This window comes from Lissotriton vulgaris, chromosome 4_1, assembly GCF_964263255.1.
Source record: "Lissotriton vulgaris chromosome 4_1, aLisVul1.2, whole genome shotgun sequence".
NCBI lineage: Eukaryota > Metazoa > Chordata > Amphibia > Caudata > Salamandridae > Lissotriton > Lissotriton vulgaris.
Window position 1 is genome coordinate 1,601,715,537 of NC_141691.1, and position 15,253 is coordinate 1,601,730,789.

Here is a 15,253-nt window from a genome sequence, read left to right on the forward strand (position 1 = left end):
AGCAACAGCCAGAAAGAGGGCCAAAGTTCCCACAAACTCCGGCCCACCTCCAGACAAGGAAAGTAAGAGGATAGACCTCACTGGAAGGAAAATAGAGAGGAATGCAGCAATCCACTGTCGCATTGCCAACTCTAATGCCCTACTCAACAGGCATACATACCCGCATTGGGAGGAGGTCGGACAGCTACTCAAACACCTCCCTGAGCTCTACCAACAGAGAGCAACACACCTGGTGGAGGAAGCAAGAGCATAGCAAACTCATGCCTAAAATCAGCCCTGGATGCGGCAGACACATCCAACAGGCTCATGATGATCGGGGTCACAGAAAGAAGGCATGCCTGACTGAGGATCTCCGGCTTCAAGCCGGAAGTCCAGAATAGTTTTCTGAAGACACCCTTCAATGGAGAAACACTGTTCGGAGTACCAGTAGATGAAAAACTGACGCAGCTCAAGAAGGAAAATGAAACTGCAAGGTCCATGGGGTTGCAGTTCAGAGGAATGAGAAGGGGCACTCCGACACAGAGACCAAATGGAAGAGGGGTAAACCAGACGGGAACATCACATCAGACATTCCAGCAGAACTACTAGGGCAACAACCAAGCGCAGCAGGGCCAGAACAGCAAAACTGGCAATCCCAGCCTAGGGGCCAGTCCTTCCGCGGGAGGGCGAATGGAAGAGGACAATCAAGAAGAGGGGGCCAGCAAACCACCTCTAAGTGACTCCGCTCCACCAAACATGCCCACCCACACAACACCTCTAAGGAAGGGGCACAACAAAATGAGCAAAAAGTTTTAAACACACTCAAATCGGGGATCTACGAACATGTAACACCAGTAGGAGGCAGACTAAAACCCTTCTTCCAGGAGTGGAAGAAAATAACAGACAAATGGATACTGAACATCGTACAGTTCAGATACTGTATAGAACTGGAAAAGAAGCCTCCAAACAGAAAACCAAAAAGAAAGGCGCACACAGCAAAAGAACTAGCACTGCTCCTAAAGAAAGCAAAAGAACTCCTCCACAAGGAGGAGATGGAAACAGTACCATTCAAAGAAAGAAACAAGGGAGTGTACTCAAACTACTTCCTCTTGCCAAAGGTGGCCGAAACGTTAAGACCCATCCTGGATCTATGGTTCCTAAACCAATACATAAAGACACAGAAATTCAAAATGACATCCCTACAAGAAGTCATCCCTCATATAAGGGACGGAGACTTCATGTCCACCATGGACCTCAAAGATGCCTACCTACACATTCCCATAAACAGACAACACAAACATCTACTGAGATTTGCCATCGACAAAGCGCACTACCAGTTCACAGCCCTGGCCTTCGGACTAAAATACACATCAAGGGTCTTCACCAAATGCCTCGCAGCGGTAGCAGCGCACCTACGGAGGGAAGGGATTCATGTATACCCCTACCTCGATGACTGGTAAATAAAGCAAGTTCCTACAAACAATGCCAAATACATGCACAGCAGGTCACAGAGACGCTGACAGAACTGGGATTCTCAATCCACTGCGGTAAATCCTCAATGGAACCAGAACAAGTGAAGATCTTCCTAGGCACACAGATCGACACCATAGAGAGCAAGGTGTTCCCCCAACGACAAGAGAACACTTGCCCTGCTGAAGGAGACACGTCAATACCAGAAGGGGTGAGCTCCGACAGTGAGGACAGCAAGCAAGATCAAGGGAATGATGGCACCCTGCACACACCTAGTCCCCAATATACGACTCCATAAGAGACCATTCTAGGAATGGCTCCAACAACAATGGTCACAAGCTACAGGGAGTTGGGAAGATCTAGTCGTTGTAACGCACACAGTGCAAGAGGAAATAGCGTGGTGGAACAAGAAGAACATAACAAGGGGGAAGCTTTTAACACCACCAAACCCAAAAGTGATCATCACCACAGACACATCCCAGAGGGGATGGGGACCACATGAACCAGCTCAAGGTGCGGGATCTGTGGACTACAACAGATGCGATCAAGCACATCAATTACCTGGAACTAAAGACCGTGTTCCTTGCCCTAAAAGCCTTCCAGAAACAACTGTACAAGCAGAGATTGTTGATATAAACCGACAACACAACAACGATGTTCTACATCAACAAACAGGGAGGAACACAATCAGTTGCACTATCCAACCTATCACAGGAGATATGGAGATGGGCCTTCCCACTAGATATAGACCTTCTAGCTATACACCTACCAGAAAAGGACAACCTGGAGGTGGACAGGCTCTGTAGACCGACATCAGCATCCCACGAGTTGGAGCTCAATGCACAGGAAACGCAAAAGCTATTCAAGAAGTGGGGGACACCAAAAATAGACCTATTTGCAACACACCAGAATACAAAATGCCAATACTTCGCATACAGGCAACTAGGTGAACAATCCCAGGGGAATGCCCTATGGATAAGCTGGTCGAAAAAATTTGCCTACGCTTTTCCCCCAAACCACTGATACGCAGGGTACTCGGCAAATGCAGAACCAGCACCATGACACAGATTCTGGTGGCACCAAGGTGGGCCGGGCAGTACTGGTTCTCTCAAATAGTGGGGATGGTGCAGGGCCCACCCCACAAGTTCGCAAAAAGAAAAGACTTGCTCTCCATGCAAAACGGAGAAGTACTCCATGCAGAGCAGGAGAGCCTCTGCCTAGCTGCATGGCTCCTGAAGACGTAGAGTTTGCACACCTAAAACTCCCAGAGAGCACACTGCAAGTGCTACGGGAGGCAAGGAGGCCTACCACACATAGGTGCTATGTGGCGAAATGGAAAAGATTCCCACAATGGTGCATCAGGAAAAAACTGCACAAGAAAATGACCAAGGAATCAACTGTGCTAAAATATTTAACTCACCTCCTTAAAGCAAACCTAAGCTCTACTTCTCTGAGAGTACACCTAGCAGCGATAGTAGCCTACACAAGAGGGGAGTCTGGAAAGAGCTTTTTTACATCCCAGGTAGTAAAGAGATTCATGGAAGGGGCTAAAAGGATCGCCCCACCAAAAAGGATGCCGCCACCGGCATGGAACGTTAATTTAGTTCTAACAGAGCTTATGACAGCGCCTTTTGAGACCATCCATAAGGCCTCACTACAAATACTCACAATGAAGACAGCCTTCCTAGTAGCAATCTACTACATCCAAATACACAATGACAGGGTGGTAAAGAGAACGGACCCACAATTTATGCCAAAGGTGGTGTCACGGTTTCACATGAATCAAACGATACAGACACAAAGCTTCTTTCAGAAACAATCCACAAGCGTGGAGAGAGCACTGCACACTCTGAACGGATGTATGACGGTACAACGCTTGCTTTTACAGCGCGTACCGTTACGACGCAGGATTTACAACGCAAGTCGTTACAACAACTTGCGTTGGGGGGCGCTGGATAGTGAATAGTTTATTTTACTATTCCAACTCCAGTCCCCGTGGATAGTAGGGAAGGTGTTGGATAGTAAATTAAACTATTCCCTATCCTAGAGCGCCCTCCAGCGAAAGTCGGTGTAACGACTTTCGTTGTAAAACTTGCGTGGTAATGGTACCGCGTTGTAAAACATTTGTTGTAAAGGATGTTCACCCTCTGAACGCTAGAAGGGCAGTAATGCATTACATGGAAAGAACTAAAGAGCACAGGAAAACATAGCAGTTCTTTGTGTCCTTTGCAAGCAGTTCCCTGGGAAGACCAGTAACAAAGGACACCATCGCACAATGGATCGCACAAACTATACAATTCTGCCACAAGCAGGCAGGTCAAGAACTACTAGGAGGGGCACAAGCCCACTCTACCGGGAAAAAGGGAGCAACAGTAACCTTCCAGGCTAACACACCCATTCAGGACATATGCCTGGCGGCAAAATGGGCTTTAGTGCACACATGTACTAAGCACTACTGTGTGGATATACAAATGAATGAACAAGGAAGCACAAGTAGGACAGAAAGTGCTTCAACATATATTCAACAACCAATGCTCATCTTCCACCCAGCCGCCACAAACATAACAAACGGCTACAAAGTCAATGCACAGCATAGTGAATCCAGAAAGATTCACGCTGCAAAATTAATAGTTTCTTACCTGTCGGTGTAGTTTTGCAGCTTGAAGATCTTTCTGGATTCACTAGCGAACCCACCCACCTCCGCCAGAAAGATGAGGCAGGAGAAGGAGAAATACAAAGACAATATACAATAATACACTTTAAAGAGACAAGTCTAGAATTATTTTATATTAAGGAAGAACTTGAAAAGAATGGAACAGGATGAACAAACATGACACAAAAACAAGAAAAAAAGAATCCGAAGATGGCGCCCAAAGGTGGGAGTTTCCGCAGGAAGCGTGCCAACGTCACAGGAAGGACACCAAAAGGTGGGAGGTCGACGCCCATCTGGGCTGCGAAAAAAAAAACCAAAAACAGAAAAAATACTACGATTCTGGACCCAACCACTAGACTGCACAATAATGCACAGCAAAGTGAATCCAGAAAGATGTTCAAGCTGCAAAACTACACCGACAGGTAAGAAACTATTCGTTCTATAGCTTGAATCTAGCTGAGAAGCAGCGGAGCACTTTACATTAGACTATGTTTTAGGAGACTATCATAGATTGTGTACATCAGGTGGGGATTAGATAAATACATTTTACAAACATTTAGGCACAGTAAAGTTGCATGATTTGCCCAGAATCACACCATGTTGAGTCTAGCACGGAACCCAAGTCCCAACGTTCAAAGGTGGCCACACTAGTCATTAGGCCACATCTTCTCCCTCTGGATTTTCTTTTTGCCACTGGATTTTCTACCCTCATGAAACGTCGAGGTTTAATTGTTAACTTCCTTCCCTCGAAAGGGACCAACTCCTGCTCTTCTGAAGAGTAAATCTTCTGAGTGGAAATGGACCTGCAAATCGTTTGTAATTACTCACATCCCTGTGTACTATTGAGGGTTCATAAAAGGTGTGCTGGGCAGTTACTCAGGAGTACACCCTCTCGTTATCCTAGGTGGAGATGTACGCAGTGAGCAATCTGTGAAACAGGGAAAAGTGTATTCAGGGAAAGAACCCGTTTATCAATCCTAAGAATTTCTACCTGCAGATTAGTTTTTTCACACATGCTCCACGTAATTGCGCAAAACCTTTGAGTATCGAGATACATATATTATCTGCAGTTTCACATGCTCTCTTAGCATAATCTGCACTTTCACAATCTTCCAAGCCTGTGCACTGAGAACCCGGGGATGGGCTGCACAGGTGCTCTAAATGCCTCAGGAGAATCACAATTGGTTTTGTTTTCTGTCAGTGGTTTCATTCACACTCTGTATGCTGGGGAAGGGGTTGGGGCTTTGAGGATGCATTGTATCTTATGACGACCTCTGTCACTCCGTTGGAAGAACAGGGCTCTTCATAGGGTAATATAGAGCTGACCTCTCTATGGATATGTGTGAGCATGCACTGGATAGCCTGAGAATTTTATCAGGTACCTTGCTAGCTGGGCACCAGGCCGGCCTCTTATTTGGAGGCCTCCGAAGAAGCTAACTATACTGCAGGAAGAAAGGATGATGCAAGAGCACATGATCACAGTGCTGTTGTTTGATTGGCTGACTCTCTGATCTTTGGAAATGCATGAGTGGAACTTTAAAGTCCATAAGTGAGAGGGCCCCTGCTCGTGGTCTGCGCATAGGATTTACATGAGACTAGGTTGTGCACTTGCGTCAATAAAACAATGAGAGCCTTGAAAATATTGGTGAAAAGGACAACCAAGAGTAGTAGTTTGATTAGTCCAGCTGGCTTCCATGGTGCTTCCCTTGCTGGTTTGTTTATGCATCTGTTTACACATTTCCTTTTTTGGCTAGATAGCTTGCTCTCCTGCCGGGAACTAAAAGGAGACAGTCTGTTTTAAATATTGCTCCTTTCTGCATGATTAGTCCAGAAACACATTAGCAGACCACATATTTGTGCTATTTTATATTTTTTCCTTTGTCTTTTCAACATTCACAGCAATTATTGGCTGTAATAGTATCATTGGCACCAGGTCGGTGGTGGGAACATTAGGTCTTGATGAAGCGTGCCTTGAAGCATGTGGAGTAATGTACTGTGAAAACGTTGAATTCTGTGCTATTGGCAGAGCTTTATTTTTAATACTACTATCTGTTGTTTGTAGCAGGTCAACCGCTTTTCTTACTCACAGTGGCACTCTAGGTTTCACCTATTGAATTATTTTATCAGTTTTTTACTGCAGTTTTGAGACTTGTATGGTAAATCGAGGATAATGGTGGGGAGGGGGATAGACAGAGGAGCGACTGTTGTAAGCCTCTGGTGAAAGTTCCTCAACATTCAGATTTAGTTTAATACACAATGTTGGAAGCATCACGTTCATACAAAGAAAGGGGTGCCTTCCTCTTTGTTCCAGAGAGATCTTTTTCGCATGTTATTTGGACCAGAGAAGGCAATTGTTTAAAAATGTTTCCTGCTTTTATAGCGCTCATAGATTTTTGCATGTGTCCAGATATCCGTTTCAGGATTGTATTTTTTTCTCTTCATACTTTAAGATTTTTCTTCTCCTGGCAAATTAAACTGTTTTTTTTGTTTTTAATATTTTTTATAATACTATTTTTAGTTTTACCTGTTTTTTGATGCCCATACTCGTACTTGGACGTCTTCCTGAAAACCATGACTGTATTCCTACTCTGCCTGTGCACACGTAAGACCTGCTTTAGAAAGTGGTGGTAGCGTACAATACTTCAAAAAGCGATGCTGATATGGTTCCTCCTTATGTGTAGCTTTTGGGGGAGAATTTTCTACAGAAGGGATTACCCTCATCATGCAACAGCATTTTAATGGTAATTCTTGCGACAGAGAATCATCAAGTGATATTTATTTTAAAGGGATCTCTGTTCCAAATTCTTTTCTGAGGATTGCACCATACCATCCTTCTCGAAATCTGGTACACATTGGTTTAAATGTCTTTTTTGGACTAGAGGTGCTGTGCATGGAAAAACATACATTGTGAAAGGTATAGCATTATAAACATTAACACGCGTTACTCTTGTATTTTCATGTATCAGGAATTAAAGATGGAGGAAGCTATGATCTACACAGGTATCCACACTTTTTTATTATGCTCAACAGCTCAAATAATTGCATGATCAAGATCATTTCAACTAATGTGTGTATCGTGCCATTTTGCACACAGCGTATCTTTTGGTGCATGCCAACGCTAACAGCATCTACTTGGTCTCTGGTCTCAGATCTGCCATTTCGCATTTAATTCTGCTCATCTTCACAGCAAAACCTCATCAAGGCACTTCCGTTTCTTCTCATCCTGTCTCTTGTGCTTTTTCTGAATGCTTTATGCTGGAACTCAGTTTAAATTTTGGGAAATGAAGCTCGGTGTTGTCATGTGTTTCCAATGCCATACCAACTCTAACCATATACAGGACCAGAACGTAAATGTGTGTTTGTATCCACAGTGTTATCTGAGCCCAGATCTTGGTTAATTTAATTTATTTTTTAATTTCAAATGGGTTGTTGTCTTGGGTGCTGCCCAAACTCAGTAGTTTTTCATTCTAAAATCTTTTGTGCAATAGTTACCTTATTTATTTTGTATTTAGTTTTGATGTTTTCTCTAGCACCACACACATCACCTAGGGGGTGACTGTAGAATGCTTTACTACACACACCTGTGCACACCTGTGATAGACACTTGATAGTTGATACTCTGTTCGGATTTCGCATGGTTAGTCCATACATTTAAGTTTATATGTTTTTTTGCCACTCAGGGGAGATAGTGTTTTAAAACTGCATAGAAATAAGTGCAACCATTTCTGGGCTGCCCGACTATTGCACACTACAAGAGGCATTTTACTTAATTTCTAGACCTATTCTTTGGAAACGAAAAACTCCTAATCAAAGCATGCTGCACCTTCACTGTCATCCTCCTAACACTAAACCCATCACTCCATAGTGCACTGTCATGAATTGGTCAAATTTCCAACGTATGTGAATGAGAAAATGAAGCTTTCCACAGAACATGCATGTACGATTTACCATTTTGTTGTGTTAACTGATTGTAGATTGTTATGTAGTGTTTATGTTTACATAAAAGAGTCCATCTGATATACTGCATTTAGAGCTATATTTTTTGCTCTTGAAAAATTTTCAAAAATTCCACTTTTCTCTCTCAATTTTTTACCTAAAATCAAAAAATAGGCACGGTTCAATTACATAAAGAACATTATAGTGCCCTTAAAAAAAGTAACGTGGTTATCAAAGGTGTACATTTTTAGAGACTATTCTGCTGTCTCAGTTAAACATGGGAGTACTTCACGCTGTAATGTAAGTCTCTATTTAGAAAACGCATAAAAGGCTGTGCAGGAGCGTCTTGATGGTCAGCATCAATTACCTTGGAGTAGGTTGAACTAAATATTGCTGTAATTCAGTATGGAAATATTATTACCATATTAGTTTTAGAGCAGAGAGGTCATAAGACATTTGTGAAGATTATGCCATTTTATTTTCAATCCACTTGGAATGGAGCAAAGGCTGTGACAACATCAATGTCACCCTTTGCAGAGTTTGTGGATATACCTTTTGAATAGTTAAAAAGACTAGCTTCTGATGGGTTCAACTTCCCACAGATTTCTCACTTTGTGAATTCTCTTTTGGCTTATCTAGAAACTTTTCTTCAGCAATGGCTCTGTAGCACTGCCAGGTGGCGCCGGCCGTGACTTCACCTAAGGACATGACGACACCAACGTATATAAGGGGCTGTAGTTCAGTTTTTGTTATCTGTGGTTCATCAACACATATGCAGAGCTGTCCCTTGAAGATTACATTCCTCTGCATTAGACCGTGACTAGGTCAGATGTCCCCTTCAAAACGGTTATGTTTCAAGCCTTGTTGCAGGTGCTGCAAAAAGATGTCTCTTTCAGATCCACATGATAAATACATGTTGTTTGTAGGACTGGAGCACATTATTGCATCCTGCAATTTGAAATGCTGTCCCGTGAAGTAGGGCAAAAAAAGAGGGGCTGCCCAAAATGTGCTTCCCCATGTTAGCCATAGGGCCTTAAAAAAGGTCTACAGGCCGACCCTGACCCCATGGGTGTGTTAGAGGGATACCAGAAGACCCATTAAGACAAATAAAGTGCCCTATAATGTTTTTTTCTCAATGTGCTGGAATCAACGGATCCCTGCGGAGCTCAGCAAGACCTCCGTCCACTGTGGAACCGCGAATACTGACGCAGACCGTCAAAGGCCTCACCCCCTTGTCCCCCTTGTCCACCACCCTGCAAATGTTACTGGTTGGGGTATGAAGGTCCCCTTGGATGCTGAGGGTCCTTGGGGGCAAAGAACCCCTCCTGTTACCTCCAGTAAGTCCCACACAGCGGGATTGTTGAGAGCTGGTCAGAGGTCCCACCCCCTTTTTCCACCACTCTGCAAATGTGCCTCCTGGCGCACTATTGGTTGGGGGATGAAGCCCCCTTGGATGCTGAAGGTCCTTGGAAGCCCAGAACCCATCCTGTTACCTCCATTACGTCCCACACAGCGGGATAGCCCCGCCTCCTTTCTCCATCCCTCTGCAAACACAACTGCTGGTTAAAAAAAACACCTATATTCACTTAAAACCAAAAGTTACAGGGATGTTATAGTTAGGAAATATAATTTTTTTTAAATGTAGAAATTCACTAAAAAACAAATGTTATGGGGAGATTATAGTTGGGCTCAGATTCCGCTCATTCAAAACCATCGAAATTCAGCAGTTATAGTTACCTGGGTTAACTATAACATATGCCACCGGAATGTACTGCTTATGGCCTCACATAATAAATCACACATGACATGATCAGTGACATCACTAATCACCTCTCAAATGGCATAACTGATGACATCATTCACAGAATCACTCGCACAACCCCATACAATCACTCGTACGCCCACTCTGACACTCAAACAACTAGTCACATACCCATTCACTGACTCATATTAGTACTCATACATCCATTTACTCATCCATAGAGCCACTTGCACACCCACTCACTCACTCATACAGCCACTCACATAACCACTCACTCACCCATACAGCTTCTCACACACCCACTCACACATGCAGCCTCTGAACACAGCCACTCACTCAACCACTTACATACCGATTCACACACCCATACAAGTGCTCACACATCTGCTCACTAACCCATACAGCCAAATAGAAATTCAGCAATTCTCATTAACTGAGCTAACTATAACTTATGCCCCAGCAAACACTACTTATGACCTCACATGTTACATCACCCAAGACCTGGTCAGTGGCATCACTGATGACATCTCCAGTTATGGATTAACATATGGTAATTAAATAAGCGGGCCTTGTGGCCAACCCCCAACTGCACACAGGGTTACAGGAACGTTATAGTTGGGTTTAGATTTTACACACACAAAACCATTGAAAAACAGCAGGTATAGTTATTTCAAGTAACTGTAACTTTTGATCCAAGGGATTCATGTGACACTGGCATGCTTGGATGCATTCTACTGACTTCTCCACTGATATTTAAGCCATACTCATAGACATGCCTCTCTGGAGCACTTAAGTAGATCTATGGCTTGTTTGCTTGGCCTAGCCTCCCAGAAAGATTGATTCCACCAGCAAAATAGAAGGTTTGTGGCTTTTCCAGGGCAGTATAGTCCCAGAGGTTGCATATCGGAATATTGATAATAAAAGTATCTGATATAAACATTATTGCCTAAATATAATTTACAAAAAGTATCCCATCGGATGTAGATTTTTATAATACAATATTGTCAGATGACATCTTGGCCACAATATTATGGGATTGTAGCTTCCCAACCGAGGCAACCTTCTTCCCAACAAATATACTGCTACTTTCTGGACAGGGGAGAATTAAAAGGATTAAACCAGTTTCTACTTCAGTAGATGCAGTTTCCACAATTTTTTGCTGGCTCTGCTTCCTCAAACTCCCTCTCATTTCCTCCACCACAACCCCCAGCCATCATTCTCCAGTGGGCAAGATGATAGCTAAGGGAATTGAAAGGATATTGTGATGCTTCACTTGGTCAGCCAGCAAATCCACGAGGGCTATGCCCTAACATTCCTCTAGACTATCTTTCTTTCTTTAAGATATGTTCTGTGACACACTTAATGTTTGGCAGGAGTCCTTTCCTTATTTAGCAAAGAGGCCTCTATGGGAAGAAGCTCATGATTCTATTCCCTCTCCTTCTTTGTCTCTAAGAAGGATGAAGTTAGAAACCCATGCTTCATCTTTGTCTTTTTAAACATATTTATTTGACAGCACAAGGTCAAGATGTTGTCCTTGAGTCAAGTCTTGCTGGCCATGAATGTGGGAGATTGGTTGGTGTCTCTGGCGCTCCAGAAACCTTTATTAGATGCTTCCAGGCCGGAGAATTATCACCTGATCTCCCTATTGCAGTTTGTAGCCAAAGTAACCGAGTCCTATGTGAACGGCATTTTGACGCAGTTTTTGGAGTCTCACTCACTACTGTATCTGTATCAAAATGGGTTCCTTCCTAAGCACAGCACAGAGCCAGCCTTATTCGCTGTAACAGAGCACCTAAGGGCCTCCATGGATGGGGCAGTATGACAGCGCTTATTCTGCTTGATCTAAGTGCTGCCTTTGACATGGTCTCGCATAGTATCTTGATCAACAGGCTGCATTAGGTCGGTGTCAATGGTAGTGCTCTTGATTGGTTTGCTTCCTTCCTGCGTGTCTGATCTTTCCAGGTCATATCTCTTCCCTTCCACTCACAGACACATCCCTTGTGTTGTCGTGTTCCCCAAGGATCGGCGCTTAGCCCGACCCTTTTCAACATTTACGTTTGTCCGCTGACCCTGTTGGCCAAAACCTGTAATATATCTTTGGTATCATATGTAGATGATAAGCAATTGGTCCTTTCTTGCAGCAAGGACACTAGCCAGGACGTGGCTAAATTCCAGGAAGATCTATTAGCCATAGCGGGCTGGACGGAGGCGAACTGTCTTCAGCTAAACTTGTCTAAAACAGAGATCCTCTAGCTAGGCTAAGTTCCTCATCTTTGCTGGGCTCTCCTCCCGTGCCTAAACTCACAGTAAAAAACCTTAGAATTCAATTGGACTACGCTCTCTCTAATGAGAATCACGCCAAGTCTGTGGCAGGGACTTGTTTCGGTATCCTGCGCAACCTCAAACCCATTCTGGGTCTGTTTGACACTCATACTCATCAGCTGGTAGTTCAAGCCACAATTCTGGCTAGGTTGGACTACTGCAACAGTCTCCTGCTTGAGGCTAGTAAATATAAGTCAAGTCAAGTCAAACATTTGTATAGCGCGCTACTCACCCAGAGGGTCTCAAGGTGCTTACGGGAGATGAGTTCGCTACTGATCGAACAGCCAGGTTTTGAGTTGCTTTCTGAAGGAGAGGTGGTTCTGTGTGAGACGGAGGTGGGTGTAGAGGGAGTTCCAGGTCTTGGCCACCAGGTTAGAGAAGGATCTTCCTCCCATGGTGGCTCTTCGGATGCGTGGAATCGTGGCGAGGGCTTGGTTGGACGATCGAAGATGGCGGGTGGGGGTGTAGAAGGTCAGGCGAGTGTTGAGGTATCTGGGACCTAGGTCCTGGAGTGCCTTGTGTGCGTGGGTGAGGGGACGGAACGTGATTCTTTTGTTGACGGGGAGCCAGTGCAGGTCTTTCAGGTGACCGGATATATGGTTGTAATGGGGTATGTCTAGGATGAGTCTAGCGGAGGCGTTCTGAATATGTTGAAGTCTTTTCTGCAATTTGGCTGTGGTTCCGGCGTAAAGGGTGTTTCCGTAGTCCAGACGGCTGGTGACAAGTGCTTGGTTGACTGTCTTCCTTGTTTCGGTGGGGATCCATCGGAAGATCTTTCGGAGCATGCGTAGGATGTTAAAACATGATGAAGAGACGGCGTTGACTTGTCTGGTCATCGAGAGGGAGGAGTCTAGGATGAATCCCAAGTTGCGAGCATGGTCCGTTGGTTTGGGTGTGCTGCCTAGGGCCAGGGGCCACCATGAGTCGTCCCAGGCAGAGGGGGATGAGCCTAGGATGAGGACTTCCATCTTGTCTGAGTTCAGTTTTAGGCGGCAAAACTTCATCCATTCGGCTACGTCTTTCATCCCTTCGAGTAGGTTGGTTTTGGCGGTGGTTGGGTCTTTGGTGAGGGAGAGGATCAGCTGGGTGCCGTCTGCGTAGGAGATGATGAGGTTGTGTTGGCGTGCGATGGATGCGAGGGGGCTCATGTAGACGTTGAAGAGGGTGGGGCTGAGTGATGATCCTTGTGGAACGCCGCATATGACTTCGGTGGCCTCTGATCTGAAAGGGGGGAGGCGGACTCTCTGGGTTCTTCCGGTGAGGAACAAGATGATCCAAGCCAATGCCTTATCCTGTATCCCGACTTCCCTGAGGCGTTCTACAAGGGTGCAGTGGCAGACCGTGTCGAACGCTGCGGAGAGGTCCAGGAGGATGAGGGCCGCTGTTTCTCCATTGTCAAGCAGAGTCCGGATGTCGTCTGTGGCTGCGATGAGGGCGGTCTCGGTGCTATGGTTGGCTCGGAAGCTGGACTGTGAAGGGTCGAGGGAATTGTTTGATTCAAGGAAGGCGGCGAGCTGACTGACGGTCTTCTCTGTGACTTTGGTGAGGAACGGGAGGAGTGAGATGGGGCGGTAGTTCTTAAGTTCGGTGGGGTCTGCTGTAGGTTTCTTCAGGAGGGCGCTGAGTTCGGCATGTTTCCAGCTTTCCGGGAAGGTAGCGGTGTCGAAGGAGCAGTTGATGATGTCCCGGAGTTGGGGTGCGATGACGGAGTCGGCCTTGTTGAAGATGTGATGGGGGCATGGGTCAGTTGGAGATCCGGATTGGATGGAGTTCATCAAGTGGATGGTGTCTTCAGTGCTGATCGGGGTCCAGGCGCGGAGGGTGTTGGTGGGGGGGCTTCGGTTCAGTGGTGGGGGGAGTGGACTGGTCGCCGAAGCTGTAGTGTATGTCTGCTATCTTGCTGTGGAAGAACGAGGCTAGAGAGTCGCAGAGGTCTTGGAAGGGAGTGATGTCGTTGTTGCCGGCGCTGGGATTGGTGAGCTCTTTGACAATGCTAAAGAGTTTATTGCTGTTATGTGCGTTGTTGTCTAGTCAATCCTTGAATGCTGATTTCTTGGTCGTGCGGATCAGCTGGTGGTGTTTGCGGGTGGCGTTCTTGAGGGTGGTCATGTTGTCTGTGGTTGGTGTTCTTCGCCAGGCTTTCTCGAGGGTGCGGCAGTTCTTTTTGGAGTTCTTGAGGTCATCGTTGAACCAGGAGGCTTTTTTCCTTCCTGTCTTGTTGGGATGCTTTTTCAAGGGTGCTAGTTCATCAGTGCAGTGGGTGATCCACTTTGCGAGATTGGTGGCTGCTTAATTTGGGTCCGTTGATATGGCGGGGGGGTTTTGGTTCAGAGATGTGGTGAGCTGGTCGGTGGTAGTTTTGTTCCAGTTTCTGCGGGGCACTCGTTGCGGGTGGTGGTGGGTCGTGGTCTTTCTGAAGCTAAAGTGGACGCAGCTGTGGTCTGTCCAGTGGAGTCCTGTGACATAATTAAAGGAGATGTGCTTGCTGGAGGAGAAGATTGGGTCGAGCGTGTGACCGGCGTGTGACCAATTGGCTCCAACGCACCATAAATGCTGCAGCTCGGTCTCTGGTGCGCTGCGTCGCCTCCATTGGTTGCCCTTGAGCAAAGAATCTGGTTCAAAGCACTCTGTGTCACATATGGATACTGGCGACCTAGGTCACAAAAATATCCCTACCCATGCCCTGCGAGCGGTGGATCTTCACTTGATGCGGGTGCCACGTTTCCGTAGAGCCAGAGTCGAAGGCCATTCATTTAAAGTTCTCACTACAACTCTCTGGAACTCACTGCCTCTCTCCATTAGGAACATCCCTAATCTTCTGGCATTTAGAAAAGCAGGAAAGACCTGTCTGTTTGAGTAGCAGTATCCTCATTTCCACCTTCACTATGACTTATAGCGCTGGGACACCCCTTTGTTGGGACAGCCGTGCTCTCTACAAATCGTATAACTAAACTTAATGGTGATCACATCACTATGCAGAGTCAGCGAGCTACAAGAACCATACCTGCAAATCTATAATGACAAAGTTGTCTTCAGAACAAACCCACAGTTCCTATCAAAGGTGGTATCACTATTCCACGTCAACAAAAGCATACAAATGCCAGCTTTCTTTTAAGAACCAAAGACACTAA

The 15,253-nt window shown here is 45.4% G+C and overlaps 1 protein-coding gene across 4 annotated transcripts in view; it reads left to right on the forward strand.

Annotated features, from left to right (window-relative positions):
• SULF1 (sulfatase 1) overlaps positions 1-15,253 on the forward strand; it is a 290,367-nt gene that overhangs the window by 258,159 nt on the left and 16,955 nt on the right. Inside the window, exon 19 of one of the 4 annotated variants that reach the window (XM_086965854.1) lies at positions 7,069-7,102. The exons of the other annotated variants lie outside the window; for them this stretch is intronic. Within the exon in view, the coding sequence (XP_086821980.1) occupies positions 7,069-7,102 (34 nt within the window). The remainder of the gene's footprint in view (positions 1-7,068; positions 7,103-15,253) is intronic. 4 annotated transcript variants of the gene reach the window in all.